Source organism: Macrobrachium nipponense, chromosome 1, assembly GCF_015104395.2.
Source record: "Macrobrachium nipponense isolate FS-2020 chromosome 1, ASM1510439v2, whole genome shotgun sequence".
In the NCBI taxonomy this organism is placed as follows: domain Eukaryota; kingdom Metazoa; phylum Arthropoda; class Malacostraca; order Decapoda; family Palaemonidae; genus Macrobrachium; species Macrobrachium nipponense.
The window spans coordinates 26,938,620-26,962,149 of record NC_087200.1 but is presented as its reverse complement, the minus strand read 5'-3'; the positions used below and the strand labels follow the sequence as shown (position 1 = coordinate 26,962,149).

The window sequence follows — 23,530 nt, the reverse complement described above, 5'->3', positions numbered from 1 at the left end:
TTACGAAAACGCCAACGGAGGGGCCAATACTTCTGACTTCGTGAGCTCTCGACGGGACGTACGGATGTCGTCACTACCATTCAGCCTCATACGCGCGATCCTGATGAACCTCACGCAGCCAGGACGAAAGAGTGTTTCTTTGATACTTCTTTCTTGGTGACCCCCCCGGTGCTAACGAAGAGGCGTCGACACTCAGGCCCGAGGTGTCGAGTTCTCTTCAGATAGCGCCGTAGCGTCCTCCCAGGACAAAGCAGCATCTCATCCGCATCATTATCGGCATGAAGTTCCCGTACTCTCTTCGCCGATGCCAGGTCCAGCAAGAAAAGAGGGGCTTGTGAGTTCCCTGGGTGGGCAAGACCTTTCGAAGCTCCTCCTAAGTAAGGAGATCTCGAACGAGTTCGAGATGTCCAATCCCGTCAGTTTCAGGACGAGCGTCAAGGCGGCTCTGTATCCTTTGACTGTGGGAACTGAGAGGAGCTTCTCTCGGCGAAGAAAAAACGAGGAAATCCGCTACCTGCTGAAGAGTGGCTCTGAGAGGAGATAGGCCCCGTCTACGACACCAACCAACAGAAGACGGCCGACTTCCCCTGGTACACAACTGCAGAGGACTGACGGACGTTTCCAGCCATCTCTGTTGCTGCGCTACGAAAAAACCAAAAAAGCCTCTCGTTCGCAAGAGATGTTGGATAACAGCCAGCCGTGAAGGACGTAGGGACTGACTGCTCGGTGGTACCGCTCGACGTGTGGCTGGCGAAGGAATTGTGCCAAGGGGAATCTCTCTCGGTTCTCTTGCGAGAAGAGCCAGCAGGTCCGGATACCAAATGGCCTGTGGCCATTTGGGAGCCATCAGGATCATCCTGAGATTCGGGTGACCAGTGCTCGACTGATCACCTGCGAATCAGGGTGAACGGGGGAAAGGCATAGGCGAAAAGGTTGTCCCACGGGTGTTGAAGAGCCTCCTCTGCAGCTGCCCATGGGTCCGGCACGGCCGAGAAGAACACCTGGAGCTTCCTGTTGTGCCGGGTGGCGAACAGATCCTCGACTGGTCGCCCCCCACAGGTCGAAGAGCCTTTCCGCCACGTCCTGGTGTAGAGACCATTCGGTCCCTATCCCTTGATCCCAGACGGCTGAGCGTGTCTGCTACTACATTCCTTCCCTGGAATGTAGCGTGCCGACAGCTCTATTGAGTGTGCCCTCGGCCCACTCGTGCACCTGCCGAGTCAACTGGTACAACGGGCGAGACACTAGGCCCCCCCTGTTTGTTGAGTAAGCCACCACCGTGGTGTTGTCGCACATCAACACCACTGAGTGTCCCATCAAAGCGGTCCTGGAACTCTTGGAGAGCGAGGAACGCTGCCTTGAGTTTCAGTACATTGATGTGAAGGTGCTTGTCGTTCTCGTACCACACTCCTGAAGTCAGCAACTCCTCCAGGTGTGCGCCCCATCCCTCGGTCGATGCGTCTGAGAGCAGCTGCATTTCCGGGGGGAGAGTGCGCAGAGGCACTCCTCTTAAGAGGAGGTTCTGTCGTCCAGCCACCAGGCTAGGTCCTGCCTCACTCCTGTGCAGTGACAATGGAAAGCTTGGGGATCCGTCGCTGTGACCAAACTCTCCTTTAGTCTCCCTGAAGAGACCGCAGGTGAAGACGACCGTTAGGGACTGCCTTCCCGAGTGACGACAGGTGTCCGATCACAGACTTGCCATCGCTGAGCTACCCGTTCCTGCCGAGACAGGAACTGGTTGGCTGCCTCCCTGAATTTGCTAATCCGCGAGTCTTGCGGGGAAGACTCGCCCTGCTACCGTGTCGATCAGCATACCCAGGTACTTCATCCTCTGTTGGGCTCGAGATCGGACTTTTCGAAGTTCACAACGATCCCCAGATCGCGACAGAACTCGAGCAGTCGATCCCTGTCCTGTAGCAACTGCAAGCGGGGAGCTCGCCAGGACTAACCAATCGTCGAGATACCCCATCAGAACGTATCCCGTGCGAATGGGCCCAAGCAGACACCCAGAGTGAACACTCGCGTGAACACCTGTGGGGCGGTTGAGAGACCGAAGCAAAGTGGCCTGAACTGGTACACCGTCCCGTCGAGGATGAAGCGGAGGTACTTTCTGGAGGACTGATGAATGGGTATTTGGAAATACGCATCCTTCAAGTCCACTGAAAGCATGAAATCGTTCTCCCTGAATAAGAGTCGAGCACTGAGCGTGCCGTCTCCATCGTGAACCGGGTCTGGCGAACAAACCGGTTCAGGGTAGAGAGATCTATCACCGGGCGCCAGCCTCCCGTAGACTTTTCCACCAGGAAGAGTCGACTGTAAAAAGCCCGGTGATTGATCCGTGACGATTTTATACAGCCTTCTTGCTCAGCATGGTACCGTTGATCTCCTGTCTCAATGCTACGTCCTTCGATGCCCCTGGAACGTACGCCTGCTGTTGGACCGGGTTGGAGGTGAGGGGTGACCGAGATTCGAAGGGTAATAGATATCCCTCCCGAAGGACATCTACAATCCAGGTCTCGGCGCCGTAGCGCTGCCAAGTTGCCCAATGGCTGGCCAGGCACCCCCCCACTTCCGGCAGCAGGTGAGGGGGAACGCCGTCCCTAGCGTTTCCCCCCTTTCTTCGACTTCTTCCCAGAGCCTCCACGGAAGGAGGAGGGCTGGGAGGAGGGCTGGTTACGGCCCCCCTTCCAGAAGTCGAAGAAGACAGAGTCATTCCCCGGGGCTTCGACGCAGCTACCGTCTTAGCCGCCGAGGAAGCGCTAGCCGAGCCGTTAGACTTGGCCGCAGTCCAAGGCTGCCCAGAGGCCTTCGAGACTGCCTGGTGAACCAGACGGTCACTGTCGTCAGTGCGCCGTCTGTCCACCGCAGCGTCCACCATCTCTCCTGGGAAGAGAGACGTGGAACTCCGTAAAGGTACCGTTGCGAATTCCCAACGCCGCTTCACGCCCGGCCGCCCTGGAAACCCGAGTAAGGACAGCGTCCCTTCGTCGGAGAACCAGGTTGGCCCACAGGTTCACCGTCTGGTGGGCACGGAAGGAGATGGCTCCTCCCCCAGACTGGCAAAAGTCTCCTGAAGGCCGAGTCATCTTCGGGAGAAATTCCCCCGGAGTTGGCTGCGACCTTAGATACTGTGAGGGACCACAGATCTAGCCAGGAGACGGCCTGGAAAGCTGCCATGGCGGTAGATTCCAGGCCGAATGTCTCTTGCTGCGAGAACCACAGGTTCTCGGACAGGAGCTGCTGCAGAGACACACCCGAAGTCAGCCTGGCTAACTCCGGGTTCACCTGTTTGGGCGGCATCGGGTCTTCAGATGGCACGTACAAAACGCCGCTGTCGCAGCAGAGGAGGTGGAAGCAGCTTGCTCGACCTGCCAGACTTGAGCGAGCCGTCTTGTCCGGAGACAAGCGATTCAACCTGGTCCAGCACTGAGTCCGGCAGCTCAGAACGCGGCAAACCCACCGTCGGTCTGGGTTCCCTCTTCGGGCCCCAGAACGACTCGAGCCAGAGCGTGGGCTCGGATGGTGGGAGCAGCGATCCTTCCGTGAGGTCGTTGTGCTGACGAATCAGCGCAATAACCTCGCAAAGTTCCTCTGGATCTCAGGAGTGACTGCTTCCTCGGAGTCGGACCGTCCAGTCCCTCACAGGGGCAACTCCCGAGACCCTCCTCCCTCAAGGAGAGGAACAGCGACAGACCCCTCTCGGTCTGCTCCAACCACCTGTGCGTACGACCTGGCTGGTCCGAGAACCGTGCCTGGTACGTACGACGCCGTGGTGGGATCCTGAGGGCGCACCCCTCACGATCACTCCTCAATACCTCGCCCTCCCGGTGTAATCCGAGGAGGTTGAAGGTATGGAAGAGGCAGACCTGACGCTCCCTCCTCGCTCGCTGGTAGAACCAGCGGGCTTAGAAGACTGCAGGCGATCGCCAACCCGCGGTGGCGATCGAGCTGCAGACCTAGTCGAGCCGTCTCGCTGTGGAGAACAGCTGGACCGAGAACAGCGACTCCGGTCTCGTGTGTCAGAGGAGCTGGTGCTGGTCGCCGTACCCGATCGCTCTCTGTGAGAGTGACGGTCAGGCGACCGGACGAGCTCCACTGTCACGGTGAGATCGGTGCGTATCCTCACGGTGCGTCAGTTCGCTGGTACCCAGCCGTGGCTGGTGCCGGCGAACGGGGGGACCTCTTCCCCGCCTCAGCCCGTGGCCGGTCATGGAACCGTCACGTCCGCCGCCGGGTAGCCAGCTGCTCGCCGCGAGAGCGAGAGCTGGTCTGGTGAGAGTCGCGTGAGCGGCTGTCACCAGTCTTCCGCTCCGTGCCGTGAACCTGACGCTGAGCGAACTCAGAGGTCTGGTTCCTGGCTGCACGGTCGCTTGGTAAGCGACCGTACACTCGGTACCTCTCGCGAACGAGAGGCCGAGACGGACCCTGCTGCTGTGGCCGAACCACTGACAGCAGATGAGGAAGTGCCGGTGTTAGCCGGCACTCCTCTGGTCCCCGTAGTCTTCTTCCTTGCGGAAGAAGAGACGGGTCCTCACCAGAGCGAGACGGGCCCTTAGAAGTTCCCGAAGGAGACTTCTTAGGGGGGGGGAGGCGACCTTCTTCTTCTTCGGCAGGGGAGCCTTAGAAGACGAAGGGGAAGAGGCGGCAGACGAGCGACGAAGACGAAGAAGACGATGAAGACGACGACGACACTTCCTCCTCTTCTTCTTCTTCTTCGTCAACCTTCTCAGGACCGACGTCAGATCTGTCATCCAGAGCGGAGCCGGGGCTGCTGTTGCCGAAGCAACAGGGCCCGGACGCACCTGTCCGAAAGATCAGCATCGGGAGCAGCGGCGCCAGGACAGGAACAACATCAGCAGGTGCAGGCATCACAGGAACGGCAGAAAACCGCAGGAGCAGGTACAGGAACGGCAGCAGTGGTCCACGTCACGTCCGTGGACAGCAGCTGGGCAGGTACGGCAGGTACGGCAGACTGTGTAGGCGGTCTAGAGGGCGGACCAGCGCACAGACATCCTAGGTACCGGTGGGAGGTACCCAGGGCGAGCTCTTCGGGCACACGAAGTCCGGTCGCGGCAGCACGGCAAAACACAGGCGGCGGCAAATCACACTCCCCCGAGTTACGGCGACTGGCCCCTGCAACCGATGTAGTGGGTGTCACAGAGGACCGCGTGCTGGGTGTACACCAGGTGAGGAGGTGAAGCGTAGCCGGGTGTTGTAATGGTCGTGGTGGTGGTCGTGAACGCATGCATGGGTGACCGCCACGGAGCCAGCGAGATGGTAGAGCAGCCCCTGGACACTCGGCACGCCCTGCAGCCCCAACGATGCCCACACCTGTCCGAGGTCATCCTTCGCGGCAACCGCACCTGAGGAGGCAAAAAGTCGGGTGATTAGGGGGATCCTCTACCCGTTCGCGCGAAGACGAACGGATAGAGGACCCAGAGTACAACTCGACGTCAGGGTATCTAGCGCCCTCCTCCACACTCGACAAGTCAGGAGAGGAGAAGGACCTAGAAACCCCCCCCCGAAGGGGAAGGCGCGAGACGTGGAAGTTGAGCGGGCGGCAGGAAAGAAGACGAAGTGTCCGTCACCAAAGGAGTCGCGGGAGAGCTTTCCGACGACTCCTTTGCAGGCCTTCCGCTTCCCTCCTGCCCTCATACAAAATCCACTGCGCCTCCAGACCAATTAATAACACATTACAAGGCTCGGCTCGGGAGCATTCGCGCCCCCGACACCGAGCACACAAATATGAGGGTCTATCTCCGGGAAAGAGCGGAACTTCCCGCATTTACGCCCTTCGGTACCCGGGCAGTGTCTCCGTGGGGTAGCGAGGCGAGGAGATTCCATCATTAATTAATTGCAGTTCAATTAATATGAAAAGAGAGAAATGATTGTACTTACAATGAATTCTTTCATACACAAACACAACCATATACTCAAGAAAGCAAACGACGAGAAGCGGGCAGAGAGCGTCGAACACACACGTCCACTCGCTGTGAGGCCGAAAGCAAAAGTGATTTGTTTACCTCCCAGTCGCGCGCGCGCGCCTGTCGGACAAGCAGTTAACTACCGAACCCCTTGTTCGAAAGCTTACGACCTATCCAGCTGCCGCTAGTACCTTCCTATTGTAAAAGGACCGAAGGTTTGTATGCCGTGTCGGAACAAATTAAATTTGATGCAATTAATAAATGAAAATGAAAAGAAAACTGCATTGCGAATCCACTTTCATTGCATTCTATTCATACAAAATAAGAGGCTCTTGCCGAGCGCAATCAAGCTCTCGGCAACGAACGCACAGGGCAAAAATATAATGAAAAAGAGTACTTACATCTTTCAATTACACACTTTCGCCCAAACCCAAAATACATGATCTCGGCGCGAATGCGAACGCCCTCGGCACCGAGACATAATTCAAGGGTTCAATTCATGAAAAGAGCGGAAATCGCCGTCTCTACGGCGATAGCTCCATGTTGATTCATAATTAAGTAATGAAAATGAAAACAGTGTACTTACAGTTTCATTTTCAAGTCAAACCAAACCATTAGTAGAAAACACAATATAAACAAAGCATACGACGATGAAGCGGGCAGAGAGCGATGACGAACACGTCCTTCACACCCGCGGCCGAAAGCAAAAGTGATTCTTCACCTCTCGGGCGCGCGGGCGCGCGCACGATCGGACAAGCAGTTAACTACCGTTCTCCCCTTGTTCGAAGCTTACGACCGTACCCAGCTGCCGCTAGTACCTTCCTATTGTAAAGGACCGAAGGTTTTGTATGCCGTGTCGGAACAAACATTTTTTTTTACATTCTTTGATATTTTTATCCTTGGCCAACTAATCTGTAGGACATTCATTTTTTTACATTCTTCGATATTTATTTTCCGTCTACTTGGCCCTTAATCCGTCCGCCAAGATAACTAGTACCTGGAACGGACCTTGCCCGACCCTGCCCGACCCTTCGCCCTCAGTCTGTTCCTGCTTCTCAGCTTGTACAGTGCTACGATCATAATTACCATGTCTTCTTCTGCCGATAATTTTTTGTGTCCCTCACACGTGGATTTCGCTGCCGCCGTTCCCATCACTCTGGAAGACATCTACATTTTGTGTCGCGATGAACAATCGCTCATTATTTATTTAATGAAAACAGGCCTACTGGGTGATTTTAGTGGCTTGTGTAAGGACTGTAATGAAGGCACCGTCGGACTTTTGAAAAAAGGGGAAAGTTTTCAGTCATCTCGGAAAACAACCGTCCCGCCAAGAAAGAAAAAAAAATCCTGTACCCCGAAGATTTGAACGACTGCGATTTTCTTTATTAAGTTCTATATTTCTGGGGGGGGAACCTGCCAATCATTTGACGACTCGCAACATCTCCAAGGTAAGCTTATCAATATAAATGCACGTTATGTTCATTATTTTGCCGTAATAAAGCACGCAATTGTATTTCCCGCTAAGCTGAAGTCAGGGCCGCTCAACACATCCGAACATTCATGTTTCCTAGCAGTCCACGTGTTCGAACAAACAACGTGGCCTTGACTTTAACCGATGTATTCTCGGAAATATTCACTTTGTTTAGATATCAGTAAGGACATACGGGTGCCAGCCATCCGTAAGGACAAGTTTTATTGGTTAGGTATTAAAAACTGTTAACATACTACACAGGGGGGTCGCCCCCCGGCCAGGTAAGAACATGCAGACTAAGTTTGGTTAGGTTGGTTCCTTTGGTTAGGTCGCAATCACTGTTAATATACTATACTGGGGGGTCCAGGGGGGCCAAGCCCCCGGGCAGGTAAGGACGTGGAGAGTGAGACTAACTTTGGTTAGGTTGGTTCCCTTGGTTAGGTAGCAATCACTGTTAATATACTATACTGGGGGGTTCGCCCCCCGGCCAGGTAAGAGCACGCGGCCTAAGTTTGGTTAGGTTGGTTCGTTTGGTTACGATCACTTCAGTTGGCCAGGTACCGCATTTCATGCATGAACGTTCTATTAGGCTAATAGCCCATATGTTCGGTCTACGAATGTTGAGTAGGGGGACAGTTTAGTAGCCTAGGCCGGGAGCTCCTACAGTTTAGTTGGCCACTGGTTTAGTCTGCTAGGGTTTCGTGGTTTTTCTTGTTCATTGTCGTCGTTTGGTTAGCCTAACACAACGGGGAACGGGATCTCCTACATTTTAGTTGGTACGGGAGCTCCTACAGTTTAGTTGCCCACGCGTTTCGTCTGCTAGGGTTTCGTGATTTTTCGTGTTCATTGTCGTCATCTGTGTCTCCCCCCACCCATAAACCCCGGTTTCCCAATAGGTCCCCCCTTACCGTTTCCATTAACTTTTAACCAAACTCGTGTGTTCTCCCCCACCCCCCAAAAAAACCCAAAACCCCGATTCCCAAAAGGGTTCCCCATTACCGTTTTTATAGGTTTTAGGGTTTTCTGACAATACGCATGTTTTCAAACCTTGCGCCAAAACAAACCGTCCGCCATCTTGTTTGTATTGCTCCGCCGATTTCCTAGCAGACGAAACCCGTGGGCAACTAAATTGTAAGCGCTCCAAATATCGAGTGAATAAAGCCTGGCCAGCTCGATGACGATGGATCGTCTGCGGTTGTTTATCCTAATGGCTTAATTCAAGTGCTTATTAAGGACACGGCCACATTCCAGGATCGGTGGCCGATATGTTGCTGTTCAGTCATTTACTCTATCTTTGTAAGGCCACCTTTACATTTACCCTTAATAGTTTTACCAAGAAGCATTCACTTACCATACTCGCACTAACACTACCTAGGCCTAGCCTAGCTTGTCAGAACTAGGATAGCCCATGACGTGTAGGATTAGCCTACCTTAATTTGGGAGGACACCTAGCCTGTATTACCTAAGCATCAGAGCCTAGTAGCTATTATCGTCTCCATATTTACGCATTTCCATGGCGGAAATAGCTAGGTAGGTAGGTAGCTAGGTAGCAGGCTAGGTATAAGATACTAGGCTAGTAAGATGAGAAAACGAGGGGGTAAGGTAGACAAGAAGCATTCACTTACCGAACTTTACTGATGTTACTTTAGTATCCTACACTACGGTTTTTTGTACCCTAAGCCTAGTTCAGGCTGTCTCCGGATCCTGGTCGAAACTACGATGGGTGACGATTACTACCAATTAGGTAGTCTCACATTGTTGATTGTTGGGCAATGTTAGGTGTCATTACCGAAATCTGAGGTAATCGTTCATCGGCGTTAGTAGGAGTAGTAGCAATTCCATAGCACTGGATAGGAAACGGCTCCTCCGCGGCCGCGCACACTCCAGTATGCCTACCTTTATGCAATCAAAGGCGTACTGATCCTGGAATGAACGATAGGGCAGATTCATTTACCAACATGGCATACATTAAACGTCGACTTTCATATCATCTCCAGGCTACAACTTTTACTTATGATTTATGAATGAATTAGCCATAGGCTATTTGTCTTTCGTTGTGACGCTATAAGCTCAATAGTGGAACCAAGTACGTACTGGCGGCGTTGGAGGTCCAATGCACCAGGGGCCACTGTGATTGGGGGCCCATCTGGACCCATCCCATCATAATGTCTTAGTGTATTGATTTGGTAATATATTTGTAAATATGTTTAACAATAATGATAACGATACTAATAATAATTGTAATAATGACAAATTATATATACCTATATCCATATATATAAATCATATAAATACTATATAAATGTGCGTTTTAATTTATTTCTGAGAATTAGTTACCGGTAAATCAAGTAATGGCAATTAATTTTGCTTTTCATGATAGAGGCCCACTCAAATTATTTGCACCAGGGCCCATAATGACCTAGTTCCGCAACTGTATGAGCCCTTTCTTTTATTTCCTTTGCAGCAATCTTGTGAATTATAATTGCAACTACTTATTTTTCGGACTATTCCTTAATCCAGTCAATGTTTTGGATGTCCTCGTTATCTATACTGTGTCAATAGTTGATTATATATTAATATATCACTTTTATTTAAATTTTTATTCAAGTAACACCCGGCAAGTATTTTCATAAGAACTTTCATGGTTTTCTATTTCTCCTAAAGAATAACCTCGGATATTGCACTTGCAACGGAAAATACAAAGTATTAATGAATATATCACGAAAATGCTTCGTAATAATTAATAGACGTTCATTGCACATTCCTGTAATATTCATAATTCCACAAGCAAATATGTTGATGTATTCATTTCGGATTTTGTTTAGCGGTTGTGCGTACTCAGTAACACTTATTAATATCTTATGCATGTTTGATTAGTGTTGTATAATCGTTTGTTTTTAAGTTTGGCGTGAGGAAATTTATACTGCTTTCATAAAACGATGTATCTGCAACCTGAAAAGAACATAAACTGCTCACATGTTTGGATGAACAGTGATTATTAGTCATTCACCTTTCGTGAAATGAGCATCTACCTTTGGTGAAGTTACTGTCTTATCTTAGATTAAAGTGGCACGAATGTGCAGCCGTGCAGAGCCGCAGCCGTGGTAAAACAAAATTAAGACCATATTCCTGTACTGGAAACGATTCCCTGGATAAATGGCTTTTCATCGACATGCATACCCACAACCAAGATGTAAGATTATGGTAGGTACGCTGCGGTCGAATTTTCAACTTTCCTGCGCATGACGTCACACTGTGCTCTCATAGGTTGCATGTGGCACACCCAGGCGGGAGTTTTGAGAATTTGTGAAAAATTTTTAGTTTTTTAGAGTTGAGTACGATATTGTCATGGTGATTTGTGCTATCTATGACTGCTGTTACACAGAAATGGACAATGTTGAAAGTGAAAAGGTTAGCTTTTAACGTTTCCCTAAAGATGCCGAAATGTGTTAGGAAGTGGATGAACAATAGAAGAAGTGACCATATGCTCGGTTCATTTTCAACAAAGAAACCTAAGACATGACTCGCTTAACTGTTGCCCTGCAAATGCAAGAGAACTGAAGGATGATGTACCGAACCAACGTTTACCTCTGCATGATAGTGCCACTCACGATTCAGGTATTTAACATCATTACTCTAGTTTGGTTTAGTCTACCAATTACATTTAACATTTTGGATAAATATATTAACTACAGTCTTATATGAATACTTCTATCAATTAAAGTGCATAAATATATTTTCGGATCGATTCCTCATTCAAGTAAATCATATTTGACTAGTTAAGAGTGATAAGATTAAAATTATGCCTAGACCTATGTGTAGTTAAGAGTAAATGCCAAAGGGATATGCTAGCCAACACGAGAGAGAGAGAGAGAGAGAGAGAGAGAGAGAGAGAGAGAGAGAGAGAGAGAGAGAGGTGTTATAAACAATAGGTTTATAATAATAATTCTAGCAATTAAAGTGCACGTACAAAGTAATATCTTCCATTCGATTCCTAATGCAAATAGACCATGTTCACTGGTTAAGACTGACAGAATTGGAATTAGGCCTAGACCTATGGCCAAGAGGAAATGCTAGTCGACACGAAAGTGAGACAGAGGGCAAACTGTTATTAGAATGGTTTTAATGTGTGTGAAATAGTAGGTTATTTGTTTGGTAAAGGAAGGGGAAGATTATGAGAGAGAAGGAGAGAGAGAGAGAGAGAGAGAGAGAGAGAGAGAGAGAGAGAGAGAGAGAGAGAGAGAATTTTCTTGCTTATGATTAAGTTTACTTTTAGCAGGGGGTTATGAAGATGAAAATGATAGTTGATTATTTATATATATATATATATATATATATATATATATATATATATATTATATATATACGCAAAGGAAATTTAGTCCTACATTTCCATTCATATAATTAAAGCCTTTTGCAATTTTTATTGTAATAATGTAATAAAAAATAGCTGTTATTCTTTGTAAACATTTGGTAGCATTAAGGAAGTAATAAGGTGTTAAAAGTGAAATATATAGTTTATTTTCTTAATTGCTTTTTTTTGGGTTTCCATTTTAATGTTCCAGGCCCGTACCTAGAGTTTTTTTAAGGAGGGGGGGTGTCGTTTTTCACAAAACTGGACCTTTTCTTCTATAAATGTCATTGCATATATAGATATAAACAAGATGAAATACTTGAAAATGTTATTTTAGTTATATTAAGAAGAAAAATTGGGTATGCGGGCTATGCCCTTGCACCCGATTAGATGTTATTCAAAGTACTGACTTTGGTCAACAGAATTTTACTTATAATGTTGAAATTTTGCACTGAAATTCAAGAATATTTCTTTAATTGATTTATTCATTTATCATGTTAACAATAACATGCATATTACTTCACTTGTTATGTTATTTACTTTGACTTCACACAAAAAAAAACAATAATTATCTATTACTTTGTAAGTACAGTTCAATGAAAAGGATAGTCACAGAAAACATGACTTCCAGAAATTTAAGAGGGGGGGGGGTGTCGAACCCCGTCCATCGATACGGGCCTGTGTTCACTTCGCATTTTATATGTAAGTTTGTGAAGAAATCATAATAATATTAACAAAAACAATACTATGAACTCAAAGAGGCGCCCACAATGATGTATGGAGTACATTATTATATAATCGTCACATTACTTAAATGAAATAGACAAACTTAATTTTTTTTTATCTATCAGCACATTGTGATGGTTTTCTATTGAATAATCTTGGAAATGAAAAGTAAACCTTTATTTCTAACTTTCGTGTTCAGTGGTGGTCCTATTTAACAAAAGATTTAAAATGTACAATTCTAAAAGTAAACACCCAATTACAGAGTTTACGCACAGTATAATGCCAGTTTTGTGTGGGTTGATAAATAAGCCTTGAAATCAGGTAATAATTTATTTTTGTTTCATACATACATCCGAAATTGGAAATTCTTATCACAACATGCACTTACAATACTCTTTAACAGGGATGCTAGTCATATAATTCACTTTTGGATATTAGTCTCATTTTTTTAAAATGATCATAGTCCAGTGAGCATCACTGAACAACGTTATGCTCTGATACCAAACAAATATGCATAGTAACGAAACGGAAGCTTAAAAGCAGTCAACGGTTCACATTAAGCAGCAAAATAAGAAAAACAAATTTGACAATATAAACTAAAATTATATTTGGTCATTGTTTCCTAAGGACAAAAGTATTTTTCTCTATTATTTAAATACTATTTGATAACATATGATTTGCTGCTGATTATAAATTATCGCAATACTTAACAAATTACCACTTCATTCTTTGGAAAGTCGTCATCGAAGTTGCCGATATCGAGATAATCTAAAGAAAATAGTGTAAATCGACTTGAACAGAATGAGATTTTTCTCTTCTCAGTGAATGAATGAGAAAACTGACAATGAATGAATGAGATTACTAGAGTGAATGAGAGTAAAGTGAGAATACTCTTGCATTAGAGTAAGAAAGAAGAACTTTTCTGGTGTGCAACAATATACTGATAATAATGAGGATTACGACGGTGAAGATTTATTTTCTTAGTGGAAAGACTTTAGTACATGTTAATGAAGCACCTTGATATACCCACTCATAGAAAATATCAAGTGAACACTTCCGCGTCCCACTTATTTCTCTTTAAATTCAATAGCATGACCACTTACTGCAAAGCACTAATCACCATAACAGACAAATTCCATTATTATTATTATGGAAGAGAATAACGTAGTTTTTGCGACCAGCCACCCCGAACGCAACCCCCCCCCCCCCCCACCCTACCATTTTTCCTTTGCACAGACAAGTCCATACTCTTTCCCCTTTATTTAGACCATAAAGAGCTTGAACGTGGCAGGTTTAACACTCCTTATATGCAGAAACTTTAGGAGGATTTGAGAGTCATCTCTCCCTACATTCAGAGACAGAAGTGTTGGTTTAACATTTTAGAAAACAAACTATTCAAAAAGTTTCAAACATTTGCTTATAAAATTTCAGTCATCAGCTAATGTGATACACTGAATAGCCAGTGAAGTATGAAAGAAGCTGTTTATCAAACAGATAATAAGAGAATGGAAAAAGGGAAAAATAAAGGTATTAGATTTATTGGTTATTCCAAGAATGGAAAATGGGAAAAATACAGAAACTATTACTTCTAAACGATTTGTATTTTTAAACAATGGTATTATTTTCAAAACTATCATCACAATCTTGTCACTACTATTAAAGATATTTCGTCCTACCATGCAAGATTAAAACATGGACCCGTTCAAATTTTTAAACGTACAATAACCGTTACAAAGTGTAATTACAAAAATAACGTAGAGCTGAGAACTTTCAAAGCTTAACATCTTTCTCTTCACCAAAGAGATAGTATAGCCTTTATAACTATAAATAACCACATGATTAATCGGTAATAAAAAATCAACATCTGTAATCATATAATACCAACCGGACCTCCTCTTGTTTTACCAATGATGGATCATCATCCACCCAAGGACTGGTGTTGCTGTCTGTAATTCAACTCTCGAGGTAAATTCTTGAATAATTTATTTTCTGCTGATCTGAGACACTTAATAAGTTATACTCGTTTTTTTTTCATCTGTCCATCCGCCTGTGGTGTTTGCGTATGGTAACACTGCGTCCCGGGCTTGGGTAGTTACATTCAGCTTACATTCAACAACAATAATAATATCCTATTTCGAACATTAACGGTGTAATTCGCATACAGTAAATTATTAAAACACTTTTCAGTTGAAAATGTACACCCGGATATCCTTTTATTTACCTAAAACTTACACATAGCGTAACTATTTAAAGCCCGGGACGCAGTGTTACCATGCGAAAACACCACAGGCGGATGGACAGATGGAAAAAAACAGAGTATAGTTTCTTAGCAATCTGCCTACTAAGTGCTCCATTTCACTCACGCTCTTTTCCAAATGAATGGCCTTCCTAAACACTCTTTAATTAAAGTTTTGTCAATGAAAATTCGATCAAATTGAGACACCGAGCACTAATTGAAGGACAGCAAACCCCATTCACACTCCAGTGTCCTCTGTTTTCTTTTCGGAAGCGTTCTTCTTCTTCTTGTCTTGGTCGCTGTACGGGACGCACCAGCCGTCTTCGTTCGTGATCACTATAGGAATCTGGGTAGCGGGGTTCTCGCCAGCTCTGCAGTCAGTGTCTGTTGCGAGATTGATTCCGGCGGTGCGGGGGGCGGCTAGGGGACGATCTCCCGCGGGCTTCTGCTGGGGAAGACTTCAACATATCAATTATGATTGACCGATGCTTTATGGAATGTGACAGGCGAGTGTAAAACTCACCTTCTTCATATACCCTTTCTAATTATTTGGAATTAAAAACACTTTGCTTAGTTTTGTGACGATCCCATTTTCGCAAAGCTTATAAAACAAAGAAATAACAACGACAAATTATAGATACTTTATGAAAATTGTGAATTAAGGATTTCCCCCTGAATATTCATCTGAACTGAGTGCGACAGATAAGAAACCGGTTACGTTATTTTTATCAGAAATTCTACAATGTAATATCGCAAGTCAAGGGGTGAAGCCATTTTGGGTAACATTATAGGAACAAAAGGCTCAAATAAAGCTATATGCTAGGCATGCAGTGGATAGAAGAAATATGGGTAAAGGAAAAATCTGCAAAATTGGACATAATTATTGATCAGTAACATGTGATGGGTGATGAATTACTATTTCATCATATCGGAGTTGGTAAAGTAGAGCTATTTGATACGGTGTGTACAAGTAAAGACTTGGCAGGAGGTAAGGTGACTTCAGATAACCTCCACGGAATGGAGAATATCCATGAGTCTACCCATGGGTCACTTAATGTTGCAGTAAGCATGGACAACGCCACTGAAATAAAATGATTGGTGCGGGTTGCAGCGAGATTTCTGGAACGGCTAGGATGGAAACATTTGTTGGTGAAATGAATATAAAGAAAGGAGCAGATTTTCCTAAGATCAATGGTCATGGATGGAACTAACACCCCAAATTGGAGAGTCTCATTTTGCTAGTAGTAGAATCAGCACTTTGAGTGTATTTCTAAATCCTCTGTTATGCATTGAGAACCAAATTTGTACGAGATCCTGAAATACTTTAAAAGCGATAGGAGGAGGTGCGCCATATTCATTGTTGTAAGGTGTACGGGGATAGAGGAAGATGTAAAAGTGCCAGGCTATTTCAAGTAAGTGTAGTTTAACTACTGAAAAAGCTGTGCCTAGAAAGAATTTCAGCTTTAGATAGGTGGTGATCTTAGCAGTAACCTACTCTTCTTAAGCACTTAAATAGATTGGTTCTTGACCATCCTGCAAACTTACTCTCTGCTCTTGAAAATAATTAGCCTACTAGAGTAGTAAGATTATCCATGGAATGGCAAGCAATTGAATTAGCTACATCTGAGAGAGCTTATCCTTCTGGTGAATCCATCATTAAGACCATTCTTCTGTAATGAAAACACCTGTACTATACACAGAATCAAATTATCCTGTGGTTTAGTATAATTATTATATTCCTCGACATCTATAATTGGTTGGCTCTGAATGTATCCGCGCTACCAGCTAGAACTAACGCATTTGGCATTTCTGAGAACCTTCCCATAACAATGGCTCAAGGCACAGAAAATACCCATGCAATAATAAAACACAATTTTGGGAAAGTTCATGATACAATAAATTCAAGATGAAATTCATATCAAAGTCTCTACCGTTGCTACTGCTACGTTTGCTGTCAGTGCCTTATGTAAAATACTGTCTGTATGACAGCTGGGATACAAGCCATATATTTTGCTGAGAAAAAAACCAATGATGTTCTTAAAGGGCCTGTCTTCATGGCAATTTAAAAACAAAGCATATTTTTCTTTAAGGTCGTCTATTTTTTTCTTTAAGAAATGATCATATCTATTTTTGTGGGGCCATATCCCCCTTTACACTGTTAAGAACGCAATGCTCTTTCTTTAAGATGAATATTAAAATGATCCTCTGTTATTCGTGATATGCTATTACTAAGAACTTGCTGCTACTACAAAACAACCCGTGCTTAGTGCTATTCTATATTAGTAATAACCTAAATATTCCCCTCTCCAAGCACATCAGCAGAGGAACAGAGCATTCTCTTCGAAATGAAGTGGGTGTTCAACAACCAATGCGTAAACGCAGTGAAATGACGTCTCTTCCTCTGTAAGATGTTCTTCGAGCACATAACAAGAGGCAATCCGTGCTATTAAGGGAGATCTTACTTGTATAATGGTTATGAAGCAATTCGTGCTTTTATGAGCATCTCTACAAGCACCGTTGATAAGAATCACTTCTTGAACTTACCTAAGAATGAAAGTTGTTATTTCCATCAGGAAGATATTCATGCTCAAAGAACTTGTTATTTCACTGCTAATAAGAAAAAGTTTTTTTTAATTATAACCAATTTTGTAAGGATTCTGTACTTCAAGGAAAATGTTGCTGCAAAAATTAATGGATTTATTTTCGTTAAAAGAAAACAAATTTATGCAGTCGTTGGTAGCCCATCCAATCTGCCCTTGCTATTTCTACTAAGAATCTGTGAAAAATGCTTTCTAGGATATTTTTAGTAGTAATAAATTCCCATCTACATCCAAGGAAACCCGAATGGGGAGAGTAAACACTTCATGAAAACAAGATCAAGTATGTGTTATGTTATGTCATGAGCACATTCAGCAGGTCTGATTTTTTGCTTCTACTGCAGGATTTTATCTGAGGCAATGCTTTTGTCACCGTTACTGTTATCAAGGGGCAAATCTCTATTTACCTTTCTGTATCACTGCATTGAACATATTAATAGATACACAGTCTCACAGTACTTTATCGATTCTGTTGTCGAACAAAAACGAAAATTCTATATCTTGAGTCTAATTAACTTGATTATCACAGAATCTAATCTATCAAGTGATCTAAAAATCATACCATGCTATTGCTGGAAACTAATTCATGCAGCAGCTCTTTGCTCTCTGCCTACTGAACCAACAGTTAGTCTCTACCTACTCTTCTGCTAAAGCATAGTCATGCCATTGTCAAATCTTGCTTATCTGGGCTTACCTTCTTGCTGTAATGCATTGGAGGTGGATCCCAAGATAATCTGCGAGATACCAGTCTATGTACACAGATTGCTGTCACAACCACAGATAGGACGTTTACCCCAACTACGATGGCAATGATCAATATTGTGTTGACCTGTTTGATAGAGATATAAGCAGCTTAAATTAAATATACAGTCACATTTTCTCATTATTATAAGTTTCACTGTCAGATATAGATATATTAAAGTTCATTCAGATTTCCGATATATAAGACTGACGTCAAAATGGGCAATAAATTATTAACCTACATCAAACTTCATTTTATACTTGTCGTGCTACAATGAATCATTATATACGTTAAGCGTTAATGCGTAATCAAAAACTTCTTTGATCACTGAACACAATTACCTTCTTGGGATGAAATATCAAATCAAGGCTCAAGAACAAAACAACGGGATATAAACAATTAATAATCACTCTGACTGCAGAGATGACTGAAATTAAACTCACGTCTGCTTTGCTGAGGCAGCCACCCACATTCTTTTCACTTTCTGGCGATTCCTCTGAAACGCTCTCACTTGTCGTGGTTGTCTCAGTTGTCGTGGTTGTTGCTGTTTCGGCAGATCCTTCTGTTGATTCAGTCGTGTCATCCGTTGTAGTACTGTTGTCCTCCATAGTCGTTGTTCCTGGTGATAAAGTAGTGGTTGACGCCTCAGTTATGCTCTCTGGTTCAGGTGTGGGACCTTCAGCTTCCTCAGTTGTTGCTACTGTCGATGTTTCCTGCACTGTGGTGGTCACAGGCGGTTCTGAAGAAGCAGTAACTTCACTGCCCTCAGTTGAAATTTCCACGGCTGAATGAGTAGAAGTCTCAGTGACTGCCAATGGAGCATCAGTGGTGGTGAGTGGATCTTCTTCTTCTTGTTCGGTTGTGGGACTTGTAGATGAAGCAGTAGTTGTCGGCTCTTCAGACACTGCTGGGCTGGTTTCATGTAAGTTCTCACCTGGAGTCGTTGTAATGTGTTCCGTAGTAAGAAGCGAAGACGCGGTTGTGCCAGGGGTCGGAGAAAGGGTCGTTTCTGCAACTTCTTCGCTACCTCCACTGGCTGAAGGAGTAGTGGTGTCCGGAGAGCTGGTGCTGGTTACATTATGGATGTTACCAATTTCAACCTCGTTGTCTACTCTTGGAAGTGGGGTGTGAGGAACCTCTGTCTCTGGCAAGGATGCGCTCGCTTCATTACTGCTAGATGGTGCTTCCGCTGCAGATTCTGGCTCATGAGGTTCAACTGAGGCACTTTCAGCTTCATTGACTTCTGTAGTGGTTACCACTGGGGTTGTTGGGCCTGGCGTTGAACTGTGAGTGGTACTGTTAGCGGAAGGCTCGTGTATCTGTGGCTTAACGAGAGGGCAGATGCATGCGAATATAACAAAACCTGCGAAAAATAGGTATGAATTAGTTTCTTGTTTTTTCACTTATCGTCTGTTAGAGGAAATGCTTCCAGTAATATTTTCTAGCAAAAGTCTTCAGTCACCCTTTCCTTGTAAGGCTAAACAGTGAACTTGTGTTATAATGACGCTACAATTCTCTCTTGAAGAGAGAGAGAGCGAGAGAGAGAGAGAGAGGAGAGAGAGAGAGAGAGAGACGAGAGAGAGAGAGAGAGAGAGAGAGTGAAATAAATGATACGGATGCAAATATACAAATACTATATATATATATATATATATATATATATATATATATTATATACATATAGATATATACTTATATAATCTATATATATGCGATTAAAAAATCACAGTAGATGCAAGTGACTTCATTAAATAAGCGAATAAACCACAGTAAAGAAAGACGAAAAGCGCTGGATTTCTGCCTATCATCTTCCTGTGGTATTCGCATATATATATATATATATATATTATATATATATATATATTAATATATATTATATATTATATAACTTCTACCAAGTAAATTGAATTTGTTATAAAATATGAACAGTGTATGGCCAAGGGGAAAGTGAAACAACAGTGTAAGATTTTCCAGCTTTGAGGAATTCTTAAGCAAATGCATTTCCACGAAACAAAAAAGGATTACATAATATATATATATATATATATATATATATATATATATATATATATATATATATAGACTTGTATCGGATGTCTGAAAATTGGATTTGGGGATGCAGATATCAATCTTTGAAATTTGCAGATGCGGATATTTGATGACCATACCCTCACGGATGTGGATACTTTGTAATTCTAAATAATTTAGATAATTTACTTCTTGAAGACAATTTTCAGCCCAATTATTCAAAATTATATCTTGCTACATAATATTTGATGTACTAGCTGAAAGTAGAACCATAAGTGATACTCATGTATGTGTGTGTATACTTTCATACGAACGTACAAACAGTAACAGTGATACACGAGCGTTTTAGTTATCTTGGCACAAGGTTATTTCATGCTCACTGCATGATAAGGGTAACAAAACTCAAAGCCATTCTTTACATTAGAGAGAGAGAGAGAGTGTGTGTGTGTTTTCTAAAAAAATGCAATACCCTGCCTTTATAATTAGAACTGCTGTAAATGACATGAAATTGCTTAAACAAATATGCCATAACAGAGCTATTTATAAAGTATATACTGCATGAAATGTGTTAATGTGTATCATGTATTCTGTATAATAAAACGAAAAAGCCCAGTTTAGCCCCCATAAAATCTACTTTTAGCTACAATTTATGAGTATGAACTATTGAACACTGAGCAGGGGGTGATATCTTCATTACCGCATTCTCAAACTGCGGATGCGGATGTTGCTTGCAATACTAATGCGGATGTGGATGCAGATGTTAAGAAATTGCCAATGCGGATACGGATTTATAAAAATGTGGATAATCTGCGGATGCAGATGTCCGATACATCTCTGATATATATATATATATATATATATATATATATATATATATATATATATATATATATATATCACATCAGGAAAACCATAAATATAAAGGAAGAGATGTCCAATCAGACGACAGTCATGTACACACGTTTTATTAAGAAACGTTTCATGTTGTCACCAACACATCATCAGTCTGCAATTGAAATTCACAATTGATATAAATTTAAAAATTACAATAAAAATACAATCATTTTGAAGTTTATTTTAAATGTGAATTTCAATTGCAGACTGATGATGTTGGTGACAACCATGAAACGTTTCTTAATAAAACGTGTGTACATGACTGTCGTCTGATTGGCCACCTCTTCCTTTTTATATATATATATATATATATATATATATATATATATATATATATATATATATATATATATATATATATATACACCTCTTATAACATTTCCAACTGCCTGTCTACCTTTGATCTCCTCATTTAGCTAATAGTTAACAGACGAACCTGTAAATAAAGACTCCTGTAAATCTCATCATTTTGTCCTAATAAAGCAAGCGACTCACCCTAACACCGACGGATTTATAACATCGCACCCAGACCAGGAGGATGTGTGGCCCGATGACATCACGTCCATGTAACGAAAGTACTGCTCAATAGCAGTGCCAGTGACATTCAAGCACTCTTGTGTAACACTATATCCGGCGTATTACCTTTCGCCGTTGTTAAGCCCGTTGTTGGTTGATCTGGACTTTATTTAGTCTCTGGTGTGGAAGTTTATGACTTCTACATTAACTATCTTTCATTATTCCTTGTGCAAAGGCTTAAATTATTGCGGTTGGCTGTGCCAGCTTACGATGTCAAAAGAACATACACCCCGTAGGGGGGGTAGTGCCGTCAGTGCACCTCATGCAGTGCACAGTAGGCATAACTTAAGGTTCTTTGCAGCTTGCCTTCGTCCCCTAGCTGCAACCACTTTCTTTCCTTTTACTGTACCTCCTTTCATTTTCTACCTACATATTACTTTCCACCCTCTCCTAACACTTGATTCATGGTGCAACCGCGAGGTTTTCTTCCTATTACACCTTTCAAACCTTTTACTGTCAATTTCCATTTCAGCGCTGAATGACCTAATAGGTCCCAGTGCTTGGCCTTTGACCTAAATTCTATATTCAACTCAACTCAAAGAACATAAAAAAAAAATATCTAATTTTCTGTTGCTTCTTTTGCCGTCGCATTTTTGCTCCAAAATATGGACACATCAACACTTTGTATCGATAAGTATTTTGTCCTCTTAAGTTGTATGTAAAAAGCTAAGTCATAGCCATGTCTTCCTAAGACATGGCTTTGTACTCTTTGCATATTGCCCCATGCTTCTTCCACCGTCTGTGAAACTCGAGTCATTATTAAGCAGAACTGTCCAGCATTAAATAAGTCTATTATGCGGGGAATGTGAAGTGGTTACTTTCTGCTCTTTAATAGTTACTCCTTCAGCTATCGACTCTTACAGTAGCCTGAATACACGGCACTGACACTTCCAAAAGAATGCACCTTTCATTAGATACTGAACTGATTCATTAAGGTAAGAGCAAACCGATTCTATCTGATAATTTCACTCCCAAACGTTGGAGATATGGGCAACGGTTCTGCTGTGTTCGACTCCTAGTGAGGTTGAAAATTGGTTTTCGAGTCAGAAAAATATTATTTTCTCCCCTTTTTGAATAGACAGGGTTTGTCTGTATTTAGATGACAACATCAAGGTACGATACTATTAGCGTTTAAATATTCATAATTAATTTTCACGGTCAGGATTCAGTCATAGCCTTATGAAAGAGGAAACTAAACATCAATGTGCACGTCAAAGAAAGGCAGAATAAGAAAGTTAGTAGATTTGTAAAAGTAAGAATAATTTACCTCACATTTCACCAGACAGGTTCTACAGGAGGTTACTGATTATGTTAATTAAGAAAACTGTAGGTGTTAAAACAATCTTACAAAGCAATGAAAATATGGCTAATGGCAGATCAAGAACTGGCACATGCAATGAAGGGGAAGTGGTTACATAAGGAGATTAAAATAATCTTGCACAATGGAATAAGGAATTTTGTTGAAGTTTTATGCTCTTTTACTAAGAACATTAAAACTACAATATATACCAACAGGGGGCAATTTTTTTCCTTAAAACTCACAAGGAAAGATTACCCATGCAAAACCAGACATTACCAAAAACTACGTTGCAGATTGCATAGTGATGGCTGACAGGTTACACTGAAATTTTCTCAGATTAAAATCTCGTTACCGAAGAATAATGGAATACGGTCGTTGGGATGTTCGAATCCGTAAGAAAATCAGTCAATTAATCTGCTGGTATTCAGCGCCACACCCACGCATATTATATATATATATATATATATATATATATATATATATATATATATATATACTTATATTTATATATATACACATACTTATATGTACACACACATATTATATATATATATATATATATATATATATATATATATAATATATATAGATATTATAATATATAATATATATATATATATATAGATATATATATATATCACAGATTTTGGACTCAACCTCATGAATCCGGTTGGCACAGTTT

The 23,530-nt window shown here is 42.9% G+C and overlaps 2 protein-coding genes across 4 annotated transcripts in view; both read right to left on the bottom strand.

Moving 5' to 3' along the window:
• LOC135219178 (leukocyte receptor cluster member 1-like) overlaps window positions 1-9,422 on the bottom strand; it is a 73,111-nt gene extending 63,689 nt beyond the window's left edge. Inside the window, exon 1 of the mRNA XM_064255715.1 lies at window positions 9,021-9,422. The gene's annotated coding sequence lies outside the window, so the exon portion shown is untranslated. The remainder of the gene's footprint in view (window positions 1-9,020) is intronic.
• A 3,364-nt stretch (window positions 9,423-12,786) lies between these two features.
• Window positions 12,787-23,530, bottom strand: part of LOC135219177 (uncharacterized) — a 27,716-nt gene continuing 16,972 nt past the window's right edge. Inside the window, exons 2-4 of one of the 3 annotated variants that reach the window (XM_064255714.1) lie at window positions 18,494-19,413; window positions 18,003-18,137; window positions 12,787-15,169 (exon numbers count right to left, since the gene is read on the bottom strand). In XM_064255714.1, coding sequence (XP_064111784.1) covers window positions 15,089-15,169; window positions 18,003-18,137; window positions 18,494-19,413 — 1,136 coding nt within the window. In that variant the 3' untranslated portion in view covers window positions 12,787-15,088. The remainder of the gene's footprint in view (window positions 15,170-18,002; window positions 18,138-18,493; window positions 19,414-23,530) is intronic. The other 2 variants (XM_064255712.1, XM_064255713.1) reach the window with 2 other exon arrangements.